At 24.7% G+C, this 15,658-nt stretch overlaps 1 protein-coding gene across 2 annotated transcripts; it reads left to right on the forward strand.

The window, feature by feature from the left end:
- Positions 1 to 1,743: 1,743 nt before the first annotated feature.
- LOC105843828 (formyl peptide receptor-related sequence 6) lies at positions 1,744 to 15,361 on the forward strand. Of its 2 annotated transcripts, none has more exons than XM_065787848.1 (2): positions 1,744 to 1,984; positions 13,740 to 15,361. In XM_065787848.1, exon 2 carries the CDS (start codon positions 13,778 to 13,780, stop codon positions 14,933 to 14,935), a length of 1,158 nt encoding a protein of 385 aa, XP_065643920.1. In that variant the 5' UTR covers positions 1,744 to 1,984; positions 13,740 to 13,777; the 3' UTR covers positions 14,936 to 15,361. The 2 variants fall into 2 exon arrangements, with proteins under 2 accessions (XP_065643920.1, XP_065643921.1); XM_065787849.1 differs by lacking the exon at positions 1,744 to 1,984 and adding an exon at positions 7,167 to 7,235.
- Positions 15,362 to 15,658: the final 297 nt, after the last annotated feature.

Raw genomic sequence — 15,658 nt, forward strand, 5'->3', positions numbered from 1 at the left:
TTTTTTTTTTTATTTCTCTTTTTTTTTTTCTTATTTTTCTTACTTTTTCTTTTTTTAATTTTTATTTATTTTCTTTATTTAATTGAATTATATATATATATATATATATATATATATATATATATATATATATATATATATATATATATATATATATATATATATATATATTATGCTCTTATATCCGAAGATATTGTTGGCTTAGCATAAAAACAGCCACAAATAGTCATAAAGGCTAACCCAAAGTTGCGTCCGTTATTGACAACATTCTTGCGTACTTATATTTTTGCGAGGTTTTACTCATCTGCTGAGTTAGCGGTAACTGGATTTGAACTTATATTGCAAAACAGTCTGGGTTTCAATAATTTTTCTGACTCTCTAACCAATTGAGCTATCTACGATAATATATAAATAATAAATAAATAAATATATGTTCATAATCTAATGTTATATATAACTTACAGTAGGATTACCTACTGTCCTAATGTACATAATTTTGCACGTCCTATACATAATTTTGTCGCTCAAAATCAGAATAAACCTAGGGTGGTTTTGTAGTTACGTTTTTAGTTACGTTTATATTTTTTCAAACTATTTTGACATTAACACACACACACACAAAAAATGTATATTAATAAAAAAATATATATATAAGCATGATAAAAATATTTTTGTTATAAATATTCTTTAAGAAAATCATGATAGTACGCATATAGCTTTAAGTCCCTGCTTCTAATTGTTTAAATAGATAAATAAAAAATCAGGAAAAGAAATGAAAATGCCTTACATAATATCGTATAGCTAATTGATAAAGCAATTTTTCAAAACCTTTTCGATAGACTTCAAATGAATCATCAGACCCGTAGCAACCCGGAGGAGGGGGGGGGGGGGGCCCGCGGGGGCATTTCCTTCCCCCCCCCCCCCCCAACAATTTTTCAAATAAATAATTTTGAAGAAATTGACTGAAAAAATGACTTTAAAAAAAAAAAAAGGTCCTTAAAACTATTTCGGGGTAGTACTGCCTCCCCAATATAATTTTTGTTCCTACGGGCCTGATCATGTCAAATATAATCACGACTTGCTTGATAATGTAATCGCAACTTGTTTGATAATATATTCACAATTTGCTCGATGAAAATTTTAATGAAAAAATTTAATATGATTATTATGATAAGCTTTATCTTTTTTGATTTACAGAAAAACTTTAAGCTGATCATCGTGATAAGTCTCATGAAGAATTTTATGACAAGCTTCTTGAGGGTTTTTTTTCGCCTTTTCCTGCAAAAATCAATTTTATTATTATATATAAAACGTAATAAAGGCTTATAAATAAGTTAACAAAGAAATTTTTGTATAAAAACTGTTTAGAAAAAATACAAATGTATGACGCTTTTACACTTAAGTTAAATTTCCACAATGTCGAATGTTATTTGCTTTAAAGTATTAACACATTAGAATGAGAAAATATTTATAATAAAGTGGCCAGTTGTTGAATTTTAAATTAATTGATAATTGATTGCAAGATAATCGAGGATTCTATAAGACAAATGAAAAATGGTAAATGACATTGAAACATAGAAATATTAAATGATTAATTGAGAATTTTTATTTTTAATTTTTAACTTTTGATTTTACCTTTTTAACTTTTTAATTATTTATATAACTTTTATTTATATAACTTTTATTGTCTTTTGAAATTTATAAATATTATAACAAATTATAAATATTACGTCAAATATGTTAAAGGTTACCGAAATAAAAAAATTGCTTATAAAGAAGTGACATAAATTTTTTAAAACACCCTTGACTTCACTAATGTTATTGTCATTCACAAATCAACGTCTCCCAAGCATTATAAGTTCTAAAGTAATGAAATAAAAAATGGCCTACTATAAAAGAGTATTTACTGATGTTGAACATTAGATATTTCAGAGCATGGACATAGAAATAACTCAATTAGACATTGGTACATAATATGTCAAAGGTATTCTTAAATATTTTATATTTCTGAAAATTACGCAAGGAAATTTTATGTTTCATAAATTTTACACTAAATGTCTCATAAATGAAAAAAAAATTTAATTTATCAAGAAAACAGCTTCAATTTTAGAGCTTTTTATGTCTTATATATTATATTTTTATGTCTTCATAGAACTTTATTTTAGGCTGTTAAAATTTTTTTTTTAAATAAAAATTAAATATAAAACAATAACGCTCAATATCCGGTTCAGACGAGTGGCACAATTAACACTTAAAACCAATGTTCCCTTATAAACTAACGCTTAATAATATTACATATTTTATAAATATTATTTAAGAGATAAGTTTAAATATGTAAAATATATAATATTATTTGAATGTTATTAAAAGCAAAGATATCTTCTTTTTTAATGACGCACTTAAAACATTTGGCCTAAGACATACGCTGAATTCCTACCTCCTACCGATATTCACCAAATTCCTTTGAATGTAATATTGGTTCTTTAACAGTTTTAGGGGAGGGGTTGCAGTTACCGTTTTATTCCATTTATGATATAAATATTACATATGAGATATAATTAGTGCATAAAAGGCATGATTATTATATATGTGATGCAGTGATAACATGCATGATTTACTTATTACTCATTCTTATTATACGTTTATATTTTTATATTTATATTACATTTACATTTTACAAACATTAAAAGCTTTTATTATGCATTTTATAATTATTATATATATTTATAGTTTTAAAAATTGATGTTTCATTATTAAAATAAAAACGTCAAAGAAGTTTTTTTAAATATTTTTTTGTTTGGCGTCGACGGGGTTACAATGGAAACAGTCATCAGAAATACTTTTCTTAGTGGGGTGTTACTATTATACGTCATAGATTAAATAAACTTGGAGTAAAAGTAATAAAAACGTTGAAATAGAGTTTATATGCAAATCTAAAAATTCTTATTAACTAAACCCTTTCAAAGTGCTATTTATAAGTTTTATTGCGAGGAAGTTAACGCTTTCCTTTTTTTTTTCTTTTTTTTTTTACCGATATAGTTTATACAGTATAAGTAGGCAACGAAACTCCAACTATTCTGAGCTCATTACTCTAACCAAAAGAACTGCTCAATTTAAAAGTTCTCAAGAAGTGTTAAACTTATTGTTTTTAAAAGTAAAATAAGTTATTAAGTGAAAAGTTAGATGTTAGGTGTCATGTAAAAATTAGGAGGACTAGTGTTAAAAATTAGGTTAGGTTTATAAATCTCAGAATATATATATACTTTTTTTTTTAAAAAGGAGTTTGTCCCTAAAAGTTTTTCAATTTTTAAACATTTTTCAAATCTTTATTATATGTATTAAAGTAATAGTATATCTTTGTTTATTTAAATATAATTTTATTATGTAGAAATGATATATTAAATGCATGAATTACGTTAATACAGTTAGTTTAAGATACACGTTTCTAATTTTTATTTCTTTTTTTTTTCTTCCAATTTACAAGTTTAGTCTAAATGTTTTAAGAAGTCAAAATTTAAAAAACTGTTGGGGGTAGATGGCAAGTCAGGTGAGATGACGTTTTCTATAACAACCTGACAAAAAAAAAAAAAAAAAAAATACCGAGCGGGCACGGGAACTAAAAAAGACGTCTTATGAACGTTCAAAAGACGTCCAAAACGTTCAAAAGACGTTTTAAAGACTTTTTTTACGTCCTGTGCCCACTGGGTAGGTGTAAAGGAAACCGCATGAACAGCTGCCAATTTGTTTTCCTAAATATCGTTATCTTGATTTTATTCGTAAAAGTTTACGTAAAATATTACGATTAAAGTTATTGCAAACAGGTGGTACTCTACGGGATAACTTTTGTAGAGTTGAATTTTTGCAAAGCATTACTATTTTTCAAAACTTTAGGAAGAACAATTGGTTTTTTTAAAATCAAAGAAAGTTGGGAACAAAAGGTGCAAAGCCAGTTGTCTTGCTCTGATACGATAGCGTATAGTTCGCTGTTGTACCCCGATCACGTCACGTACCCCAGATGACAAACATAAACTTTACATTTTAGTTATTATTTCAACTTTTTCTTCATGCAAACTAAGATCTTATGCATAGAAAGATTTATTACAATAAATAAAATCTACTGACTACTACTGACTACTGAAATAATACAATTGTTTTATGACTAATAGTTTGACTAAAGGAATTTAAAACGTTTGTGATCTTGACTTCATCAACGCATTTCTATTTTATTTAAAAAAAATTTTATTAAAAAAATAAACAATATTTAAAAGAAAATCTATAAATGCAGTAAAATCTTAAAATTAACTTGATTTATAGTGAAGTAGTCTTCTGAAAAAATAGTTGAACAGTAAGACTTTTACAAAATGCTCACCTAACGTAACGACTAATGTCTGGAAGTAAAATATAAAGTCTACAGTTTATACTTTAACAATCGTTAGCTAATGTTTACCTGTCTGGTTTCAAAAGCATTTACTGTTTTCGTGGATATTTGGTTAATTTTCACTTTTAAGTAATAAAAATAAATTAATGACTGCTCCTCGTTTATTTAATTTAGGGTTCTGTACAAAGAAACACAAAGAAATTCCATTACAACTAATTCAGTTCTAAAATTATAAAACATTCTGAAGAGGTTTTGGTAAGCCATTAATGTTGGGCTTATGATGTTTATAATAAATATATGTAATCCTCTTTGAAATTTTCATCAATACTTTGAGTAAGTTATCGGATAGCTTGCTCTATATAACCACCATTACAACTTGGCTTTATAATGACTTATTACGAGTAACGCAATAGTGACCTGTTGTCACCCAGTTGTCTTTTAAATTAATTGGTTCATTTTTCTTTTTTAACTCGTTTTGTAAGTGTCTATCTTATCTTTTCTGTGCTTCTGTCAAATCTGGATTAACATAGATGCCTTCAAATTTTTGCCATGCTGTTTTTATTTCTGGTGACAGTTTTTTTTGTTTGGGCTATAATAGGAGGAGGTTTATTTGGATCTTTTGACCATAAACGAAAACATTTTTCAATTTTTTCAAAGTTATTAATTTTAACCTTGGTTTGAAGCTTCATTTTGTTCTCAACATCTACTTGCTTCCGTTTTCTGTTTGGTTCTATTTTATTTGATGCTAAAATGCCAAAAGGATAAGGTTTTTGTCACTTTTTTTTTTATCTTTGTTCTCATTATCTCATTATTATAACACTTATAATGAGTTCAGTTGTTATTTTATGAGTTTATTTTATTTCCTTTTATGAGTTTCGTATTAATTATTATTATTTTTATTATTAGTAATTATTATTATTATTTAAAATTTCAGGCTTACATGTAGATTCTAAAATAAAAATTTGAATTCGTTTCAAAAACTTTATCTAATGTGTTTTACATTTGTATTTTGTTTTTTAAATATAGTATGTGTTTTGTCATTCATTAACTAAACATATTTGTGTTATATATAGTAATTAAAGTATACTAAAGTGCTCTTATAACAAAACGCGGTTAAAAAATTTAAGGCCTGGAAATTTTCCGCGGAACGGAAAAAATAAGGATATAGTTTAAAAATGCGTATGTAACATTTTTATGTTATAGGATTGGTTAGCTATTTTTTCCGTTCTGTTCCGTAGAAAGGGCGGATTTCCTTTGAGTGGAAATCCGCCCTTTACAAATGTTTTTTAGAAAAGAATAAGAGCGGGCTAACAACGTTATATCGTAGTTATCGTAGTTAAATCTTATATCATGTTATATATCGTAGTTAAAAATGAAGCAATCTCCGCCTCACTCGTATAGCTCGCTATATATAACAAACATTACAGTTTCGTTTTATAGTAGATACTTATAATGAGTTCAGCTATTATTTTATGAGTTTTAGATAATATTGCGTTTATCTTTTTTTCTTTAATTATAATTAACTATAATTTAATTAGCCGCAAATGAGTGAGGCAGTTTGTTAAAATACTTACAAAAAATTAAAATGCAAGCTGCAATAATAAAATATTAATAATTAAATATTATTATAGACATGATATAGTTACATGATAAAATAATTTAAGTTTTAATAATTTTAATATTAAAATAAAAATATGAAAAAATGAAGGTTTTAAACAATATTTTTACGTTTGGCGTCGAATGGTTTCAATGGAAACAATCATCAGAAATATTGTTATTAATAGTGAGATGTTTACTAATTACGTCAGAGATTAAACAATTTTTGCATAAAAGTAACATGAAAGTTCAAATAGAATTTGTTTGCAACTGTTAATTTTTTTATCGCCTAAATCTAATAATTGAATTGATATGGTTAGATTTTTAAATTATGTAATTTAACTTGTTTGGGATTTAATTCAAATAACTATTTACAGCATTTTAATTTAAAACAAAAACAATAACTTAAAGATACCTAATATGAAGAAATAAAATGTAATCATTATTATTTTTTTACATTTAACATTATAATATTTATAAACAAATTTATAAACATGTCATAAAGTTATACTCTATATATAATAAGAAATATTTTGATGTATTTTTTTTTATTTTATTTTTTATTTTTTTTTTACACCATAAAAACATTATTTTAAAAAAATTAAAAGAAGTTTAGCTTGATTTAAAAGTTTTAAAATAACTTTTTGTAAACTATATTTTTTTATTGGTTTCCTATTTACCCTAAAAACGAAAAAGACATCAAAAACATGAGAAATTTGTACCACCCTAAAAAAATTTTGATATTTAAAACATTTAAATTTCAAAGCTAATATAATGAATTTTCGTTATTTATTAATAATTAGTTACAAAAAAGTATTTGGTAACAAAATTAGGATTTTGATTGAAGCTGTAGCAGCTTATCCACGGTCACCACTACTAAAACGCCGTTTTATTTTCATTTAGATATATATTATGTAAAAATATCGGTTTTAAAAATATACAAAATTATAAAAACAAATTAAAAACATATTCTTCAATAAAAACGCTTTAAAAATAACCAATAGCTTTCTTGAATAGTTTGGAAATTAATAAAAACTTTTCAAAGAATCACAGAAATAAGATTTAAAAAAGGTTCGCTTGCATATTAAACAAATATTATGAAAATATTTGCTTCCAATAACATTGACATGAACTCTCCGATTTTTGTGATGTATTTCTGAAAAATTTATTTATTTCCTTTTTTTATTGCTATTGGTAGTATAAAGTTTAACGAAGTTTTTTTAATAAACCCGGTAAAGAAAAAAAGTGCATTTAGCTCTATGTAAGTCTAAAAATAAGTTATTTTAAAATTTTGGTTTTTGAGATAAAGTAGAGATGATAAATGGTTTGAAAATTGTAAGTTTTTCCGAAACAGCCAGTCATCGATCGATAATAATTTTTCTGTTTTGTTTTTTTTGAATAACGATTTATTATCCGCATTAGTTTTACAACTATATGGAAAAATTGGAAATAAAAATAAAACTTTGAAATTCAAAAAATTTGTCACTGGATGGCTTAGTTTTGAAAACTAATAACTTTTTCAGCTAATATATCTCAAAATCAACGCGTACTGCAAAAACTATTCTTAAAATAGTACCACCCATGACGTCCTACCCATTAACACTACTTATGTTTTTAATATTTTTCAACCTAATAATTTGTATATCAAATGCGGAGTATTTAAATATTCGTAGTTTTATTGGATATAATTTACTTATTAGAATTCTTTTAAATCTTTTTAAAAAAAACTTACATTACGTTTTATTTTCAATTAAACCTTATGGTTATATAATATTAATAGATATAAAGTATAATAAATTTTTACAAGATATACGAGCTATAATATGTAGAAATAACTTTTAATGATAAAATAAAGATAATAATTAAGAAAAAATTCAGAAAAACTGTTAAACAAAATTAACAAATTTGAAAACTAAGATTTACATAAATTGTATTAAACAAATATTTAACATGGTCGGAAAGTGGAAAAAAAAACAAAAGTAAAAAATATTTAATTTTTTAATCATGACGTGTTGACTATATGTTCTGGCTAGCTGAGTAATACGATTTGTTTTAGTTTGAAAAAACTATTTTACTTTTACACGCTATATCGACGATTTTCGGGTCTTTAATTTAACTTTAGTCTTTAGATTTATCTTCATCAAAATCCAGTATATCAAGTTGACATTTGATTGATTTTCTCTCATATCATAAAAAACACAAAAGCTTTAAAGAAATTAAAGCTTTTGTGTTTTTTCATGGTATCAGTGAAATGGTATCATAAATGATATTTTTATGATATTAGTCTTATTAATTTTGAATAATTCGATGTTGTAAATTAATTTACATCATTAATTTAAATGGAAAGCTTTAAACTAAGTTATTTAAATATAAGCTTATTAAAAAAGCAATCATTTCTTATGAAAAATTTCAAAAATATTACTTTGAACAAAAATAAATTTTGCAAGCCACTACCCAATTTTGTGTCTAATGTTCTCTAATAGATTTATTAGTTTTTATAATTTGTTATAATTATTTATAATTATATTAATAAGGTAATTGGGTGTTGCATTATTACGAAAATAGATATAAAGAATCAAATCAAATACACAAAGTTATCTTGTTGTAATATACATGTCATTAAATTGCTAATGAAAAACCTTGCAATTTAGTGAAAATTTAGAAACTGAAACTTTTATATCTGACTTTTGAATTCAAAAATATTCTAGCTAAGGCAGAGTGTACATTTATCTACCGACTATTTAGGGATAGACGCAGTTTAATATGTATATAGACTGTCTAGAATTTTCTAATACTATATTGTATAGAATATACAATCTAGTATTAGAAAGTGTCAAAACATCGACAAGATTTTTGGATTCTTTTAATTAAAAAGGGAACCTTTTCATTAAAAAATAGAGTACTTCTCCAAGTATATTTTATCTATTAGATTGTTTTTTTTTTTTGCGATGAAACTTAGTTATATTTAATCAATTTTAATTTTTTTTATTTTTACCTTAAATTAAATTGCTTTCAAATTACACAGCTTAAATTATAAAATATTTTTTTTGGTTAATTTTCATTATAAAAAAATTTAAATTTAATATTTTTTCTGACGCGCGAATAGACTATAATAAAATATTGTCTATTTGCGCGTAGGTGCGACTAGACTCACCTAAACAATTTTTCTTGAAAAAAAACGCATTATGATAATACCATATCAATTTTAACTTCTTTTTATATATACAACAAAGTTGTTTTAATATAAATATTCAAAATCTGATATACTTATACAACCAATCTAAAACTGATTTTATATTAATTTTATTTATTTTTGATTATATATATTTTTGTTATTTTGACTAAAAAACTTTTTTCACAAAAATCTTCACAATGTATAATTAAAGTTAATTTTAAAAAACACTTTGAAATAAAAAAGCTCATAACTTTATTAAAACATTACATAAATAATTATTAGTGCTTTTAATTTTGTCTTAACACCTAACTGAGGGTTGTAACCTCACACCTAACTGAAGGTTGTTAGTTTATATGGTCACTACTTTAAGAAACCAAAACGTAGTTTAATAAAATTTGTGTTAACTTAAAATGGCCCTGAACTTCTTTTTTAAGTTTTGCCTCTTAAAAATTAGATCTAGGGGTAGAATGAAATTACGGTGAATTTTTGTTCCTGTTTTTTTTTAATCTTATATTTACCATTACTTTTTTTTTCAATATCTTTACTTGACACAATGATGACTATACAATGTTTAATGTTTTATTTTTGTCTTGAAATTGTTTTGAATGAATAGTATGACTAAAAACTGAAAAATTCAATAACGTTAAAATATTCATAAATTAATGTTCAAAACAATGTAGCCAAACATGTACAGATTTTAAAGATCGTTATTAAAGCTATTTAGGTCAAAAAAAGGCGTTTTATCATATAAGTGTTGTGACGTGCTGAAAAAATTAAATCTTAAAGTAAATCAAAATTAATCAATGAAATTTAAATTATTTTAAAAACGTTGCGGCGCTTTGAAGTTTTTTTGTACAATAGTTATTTTTTTATTTTATTGTTATTATCATTATATGTGATGAATATGAATACATACATTGTTACTATAACTACTATTTGTGATATCATTTATTATTATTTTCATCATTTTTTATATATTGATATATTGCATCTTCAGGTATTTACTTTATATTAGTACTTGTATTATTCTAAACTTTTTTAAATGCTACATTTACTTTGAAATATGTTTGATTTGATTTAATTAGGTTTGACTTGTTGACTATGTAAAACTTACGGTCTCTCAAATTGTAAGGAGGGTTGTTTAAATAACAAACGTTAATACTATACAAAATACATTACAATTTAATACTAAAAGTGCATATAAAATATTTTAATAAAAAAAACTACGAAAAGTATTATGTGGAATAATAAGAGTTGCTAGTTTAAAAATTTAATCAAAATAAAATTAGTTTGATGATTTGTACAACAGTAGCTCATTATTATTGTTCCAAGTTAAAAGAATTTTTTTTTTAATGAATTAGAACAAACATAAAATAAAATAAAAATTGAATTTTCTATGATATATTTTAAACAAAATGGTTTGACATGCGTCTTGGTTGCAGACATTCAGTTTTTTTTAATACTACTTTTCCTCAAGAGTGATAAAAAAGTTAAACGTGTCTTTCATTGTCTTTATTGGTTTTGGTATTATTTTTATTTTATTCTTTTTTTTTTATCAAAAAAGCAAGTTGCCCCCTCCCCTCTCCTCCCCATTAACATATTGATGGTTTATGCAACGGTTTGTATCAAAACTAAAATATTTTGTACTTTTTAAAATTAAAAGTTAACAAAATAACGTTTTGCAGTTTTTTTGTTTGTTTGTTTATTTAGAAAACAAGAAAACATAAAAGAAGGTAATAAAAAAATAACAAACTAGGTGTGTGATTTTAGAAAAAGATATCATTGATAAAATACACTTCAAGTAAACAACAATCGTGTTAAAAAAAAGTAAATCCAATTATTTGTAATTTCCCTTATTCTTTCTGTGAACTATCAAATTAAACTCAGCTTATTATGTGTGACCATTTAAAATAAACTCATTAGACATGATACTTCTTACTTTTTCTTTGTCAATTCAATGCAGATTATTTTTGGTTTTTTTTTAAAGCTGAGATTAAAAGAACACTAAACCCGCTGCAGTGGGTGGCTAGCTTTAGGAGCAACTAGTGCGTAGAATGAGTTTCAATAATATATAATCTTTATTCCTTCCGAATGTATTTTATTTATGCAAACCCCTGAACCCAGTTTGCAAATAATGCAGCTAAAATATTTTAAACTATTTATTATTTCAACTATTTATTAATCAATCTTTAAAGAATTGACTAATAAAGTAAAATAATAAACAGATTAATATAATTTTAGTTGCACTATTTGCAAACTGGGTTCTTTGGGGCTTGTAAAAGTTAAAAAATTTAGTTAAAAAAAGGCTGGATTATTTAAGATTAATGCAGTCTTTTTTTTAACTGAATTTCCTTTTAACAGTCTTTTGTATACATCAACCTGAATCATCTAATAAATTTCTTTTTTTTAAAAAAAAAACAGTAATTACAGAAACCCCAACCACTATATTTAAAAGGTTTCTATTATTACTGACTGAAATTCGCACTAAATGATAATTGTGATATATATACTATATATATATATATATATATATATATATATATATATATATATATATATATATATATATATATATATATATATATATATATATATATATATATATATATATATATATATATATACATATATGTAGTATATATATATAGTATATATGTTACTGTTACCCGCAGTACCAGGAACTAGCTAAATGCTAATGTTTATAATATAATTTAATATTGCAAATCTGAGTTACATGTATTACCACAATCATCAGACAAGTAGTAAAAGTTTAATTTTGCTACCTAAAAGTTTTAACTTTGCTATATATATATATATATATATATATATATATATATATATATATATATATATATATATATATATATATATATATATATATATATATATATATATATATATATATATATATATACATATACTGCCGTACTTATAAAATAGACAGTAACTCCAAAGTTTCCATTCTTAGACATTCTTAAAAAACAAAAATGGTATTTAGCCAACCAGTCAGCTAAGTACATGTCAGAAACTTTTAATATCATTAATTGACTTCAAAAAAGAGCTTTCCTGATGTTTTAATGATTTTTAAAATTTTTATTTAATTATCATAATTAAGCACATACATTCTTTTTGCTATGTACTAAAATTTTCAGCTGCACTGTCAGCATGCTTTAGGTAAGAAAGAAAACAAACTTTTTGCTTTGTATCATGAGAGAATATATGTTAATGATGTTAATGAAGTAAATTCCAGTCTAAGTCATTATTCATTTTTTTCACTTACTGTCTATTTTGTAAGTAGAGCAGTATAACGTATACATGACGTGTTTAAACTTCATGTATTTGCTGGGTAATAAGTCATCAAACTGCAATATTTATAAACTGCTATATATAACTAACAATAATACTACTTGCTATATATAACTAACAATAATAAAAAAGATCTGATGATTAATAAAGACTGATCTAAGTGACTGAAGTGCGTCTGGTTCATTGTTTTAGCGTCTACGACAAAATTAATTTTGTCTTATTTTATTAACACTATTTTTCACACTGTAATGGTTTTTCACACTCGTATTATATAACCAGATCATTATACTTTGCACAACAATGTAAAAAAAAAACGTTTTAACAATCAATAAAGAAATGTCCAGCCATAATTACTTAAAAATTAGCACTAGGTTGTCAACAGTTTTCATTATGAGATTCCACGCTATGAAACAATCAAGGCCATCTTTGTAACTTAAATATAAAAAAACAAGAGTGAAAAGTGTCCCGTATACATAGATTTGTTTAGACTTCTTCTGAATGAACCTAATAGAATTTCAAAGCTTAGCGAATTCTTTTTGTTATGTTGACACTCGTGTGCAGAAATAAACATGGTTCTAATGATACATACAAAGAAAATAAATTAGCATAATTAACATAAGATTTTATGTTGATATTCACAATTGATTTAAAAGCTTTTAGCTTATAAAAAGTTTTTTTCATTTTAATTATTCTACTTGAAATATTTATGTTTTTATACAAGGGTATATTTTTCATTAATAATTATTTTTTGATTTTTTTACGTAAAGCTTTAATTTAATTTACTTTTAATTAATATTCATAACTATTCTATTACTAAAAAAATTTATGCACAACTTATTATATCTAATGTAAGTAGACCTCAATATGTTGTATTTGATGTCAATAGTTGCATTTCATTAAAACTTTACCTTTTCAACTTGTTTGTCAAATTTTTATTTCATTGACAAAAGGCAAGACGTCATTTAATTTTCTGCAATTTTCTTTACAACAACATAATTTTATTATTAAATCTTAATTCTACAAATTATATCTTGCAATAGATATGCAATATATATTGCAAACGTGACATGAATGTTAGAAATAAATTTTGTAATTGTACAAAATTTACAAGATAGATAAAATTAAATAATTACTAATTGGTTTTTTATTTTAATTTTATGTATTACTAATAAGCTTATTATATTATTTATAATATAAATAATACGTGAATCATTATTCTTATGTTTTCCTATTTCCATTTATCAAAACAGTATTGGTTTTTTTTAATAAATATGATATGTTTAGATATTAAAAATACGTAAAAGGTTCATGCAACAACCGAAATGATATCTAATTTGACTGCAAAGCGAAATATATCCAGCTTAAATTTGTTTGAAGAAATAACTCTTTCAGAGTGGTGCCTTATTGCTGCATTTGCATTAATATTAATCACTGGAGTCTTTGGAAACGCTTTTGTTATATATGTTTTTGGTTTTAAACGAAAATCAAATCACCGGTCAACGACAGATTGCCTAATCCTATATTTAGGAATAATTGATTTTTTAACCTCATTTTTTAACCCGCTTTTATATATATACTGGACAATAACAAAATACCAACGATGGGATTTTGGAAATTTAGGATGTCAAATTATTCCTTCAATCGGTCCAATAATGACGTCAGTTTCCTCAGGTTTGTTACTTATACTTGCAATCGATAGATATATCGCAATTGTAACTCCATTCTATGGACAGTTGACTCAGAAAACAGTAACAATGGCTTTTATTGTAGACATTTTTTTATCGATTTTGAGTTTTCTTCATTATATATTTGCACTAAGGATTCATCCAGCATATGGCTTTTGTTATATTCCAAATATGGCTGATTATAAATACGGTTTACCAAACTGTTCGTTTATCATTTTACGTCTAAGTTTATTTTCAATTGTCTTTGGTTTTACTAACATAAAAATATTTAGAACGTTAAAAAAATGTAGCGGAAATATTAAAAGTAAAGAAGTTCGAGTGGAACGTCTTAAACAAACAAAAAAAATAACGGTTGTGTTGCTAACAATGGGATTAGTATTCATATTGCTTGTTTTCCCTAGGGAGTTATTTTACTTGGTTATTCACATAACGCTTATAGACGGCAAAAAAAACGCCGCCAAATTTACTAACACGCTTATGGTAATAAACTCATGGTTAAAGGTTGCTCATACGGCAAATAGTTGCGCTAATGTATTTATATACTCACATATGCAGACTAAATACAGAAAACAAATTATACAGATTTTAGCATCATTTGGATGTTGTAAAAAAACATTATCTCGTCAAAGTATTTCTGTCTCCATTATTTCGTATATTAGAGATAGAGGAAGATTTTCATCCCGCAATTATCGACAAGAATTCAAAAAAATACTTTTGATACAAGAGGAAGACTCAATAAGTTCAGCTGACGCTGTTTTTTTTCAGAGAGCGCAACAATGGAAAGTTAAAGTTTAATTTTATGCAAAATTATTTGCAAAAAACTGAATAAATAGCAACGATTGAAAGTATGAAAAAACCCATTGCCAACAGCGCAACAAAATCTCAGTTTCTTGCTTCAAAGTGAAAGTAGAAATAATTGAGTAGCTTATCTTAACTTTATAAAAATTATAAGTTTATCTCTATTTAAAGATTTAACATCAACTACTTTAAGAACACAAAAGATTTTCTTTAAAAATAAACATAGCAAGGTTACAAAATATAGTTTCAAATAAAGTGGTTTAAACAGCGATGTCGTTACCACAAAATTCAGTGGCAACAGTCATCGATGACCTATAAATTATGAATGTTTTTCTTTGTTTAATAAATTTTTTTTTATAAAGCGTAAACTATATTTAATTGTGAACTTTATCAAATAGTTTGAATAATAAACATTAAAAACAACTTTTTGATTTCTTTATTGTTTCTTTTTGAACAAAAATCGTAAAAATTGGCTTTAGTGGTATCTTTAGTTACTTAGTTACGGTTTTAGTTTGAAACCCTTTCTTTTCTTACGTTGATTTTGTAGTTGCTGTGATTATTTTTGTTGTAGTTGCTAGGTTGTAAATGGGTAAAGAGCGTTTTAGTTTAAAGAAAAACAAATTTAATCATCCTAAAGCTACCGTTCTTTCTTTAGTAAGCTTTTAGCGTTTTCTTGGTTAAATCTCCAACTTTTAGCTTCATTATCTAGGATTATTCTTT

Source organism: Hydra vulgaris, chromosome 01 (genome assembly GCF_038396675.1).
Source record: "Hydra vulgaris chromosome 01, alternate assembly HydraT2T_AEP".
In the NCBI taxonomy this organism is placed as follows: domain Eukaryota; kingdom Metazoa; phylum Cnidaria; class Hydrozoa; order Anthoathecata; family Hydridae; genus Hydra; species Hydra vulgaris.

Bases quoted from the DNA above. Each gene is read 5' to 3' on its own strand.
- LOC105843828 (XM_065787848.1), top strand. From the start codon at position 13,778: ATGATATCTAATTTGACTGCAAAGCGAAATATATCCAGCTTAAATTTG.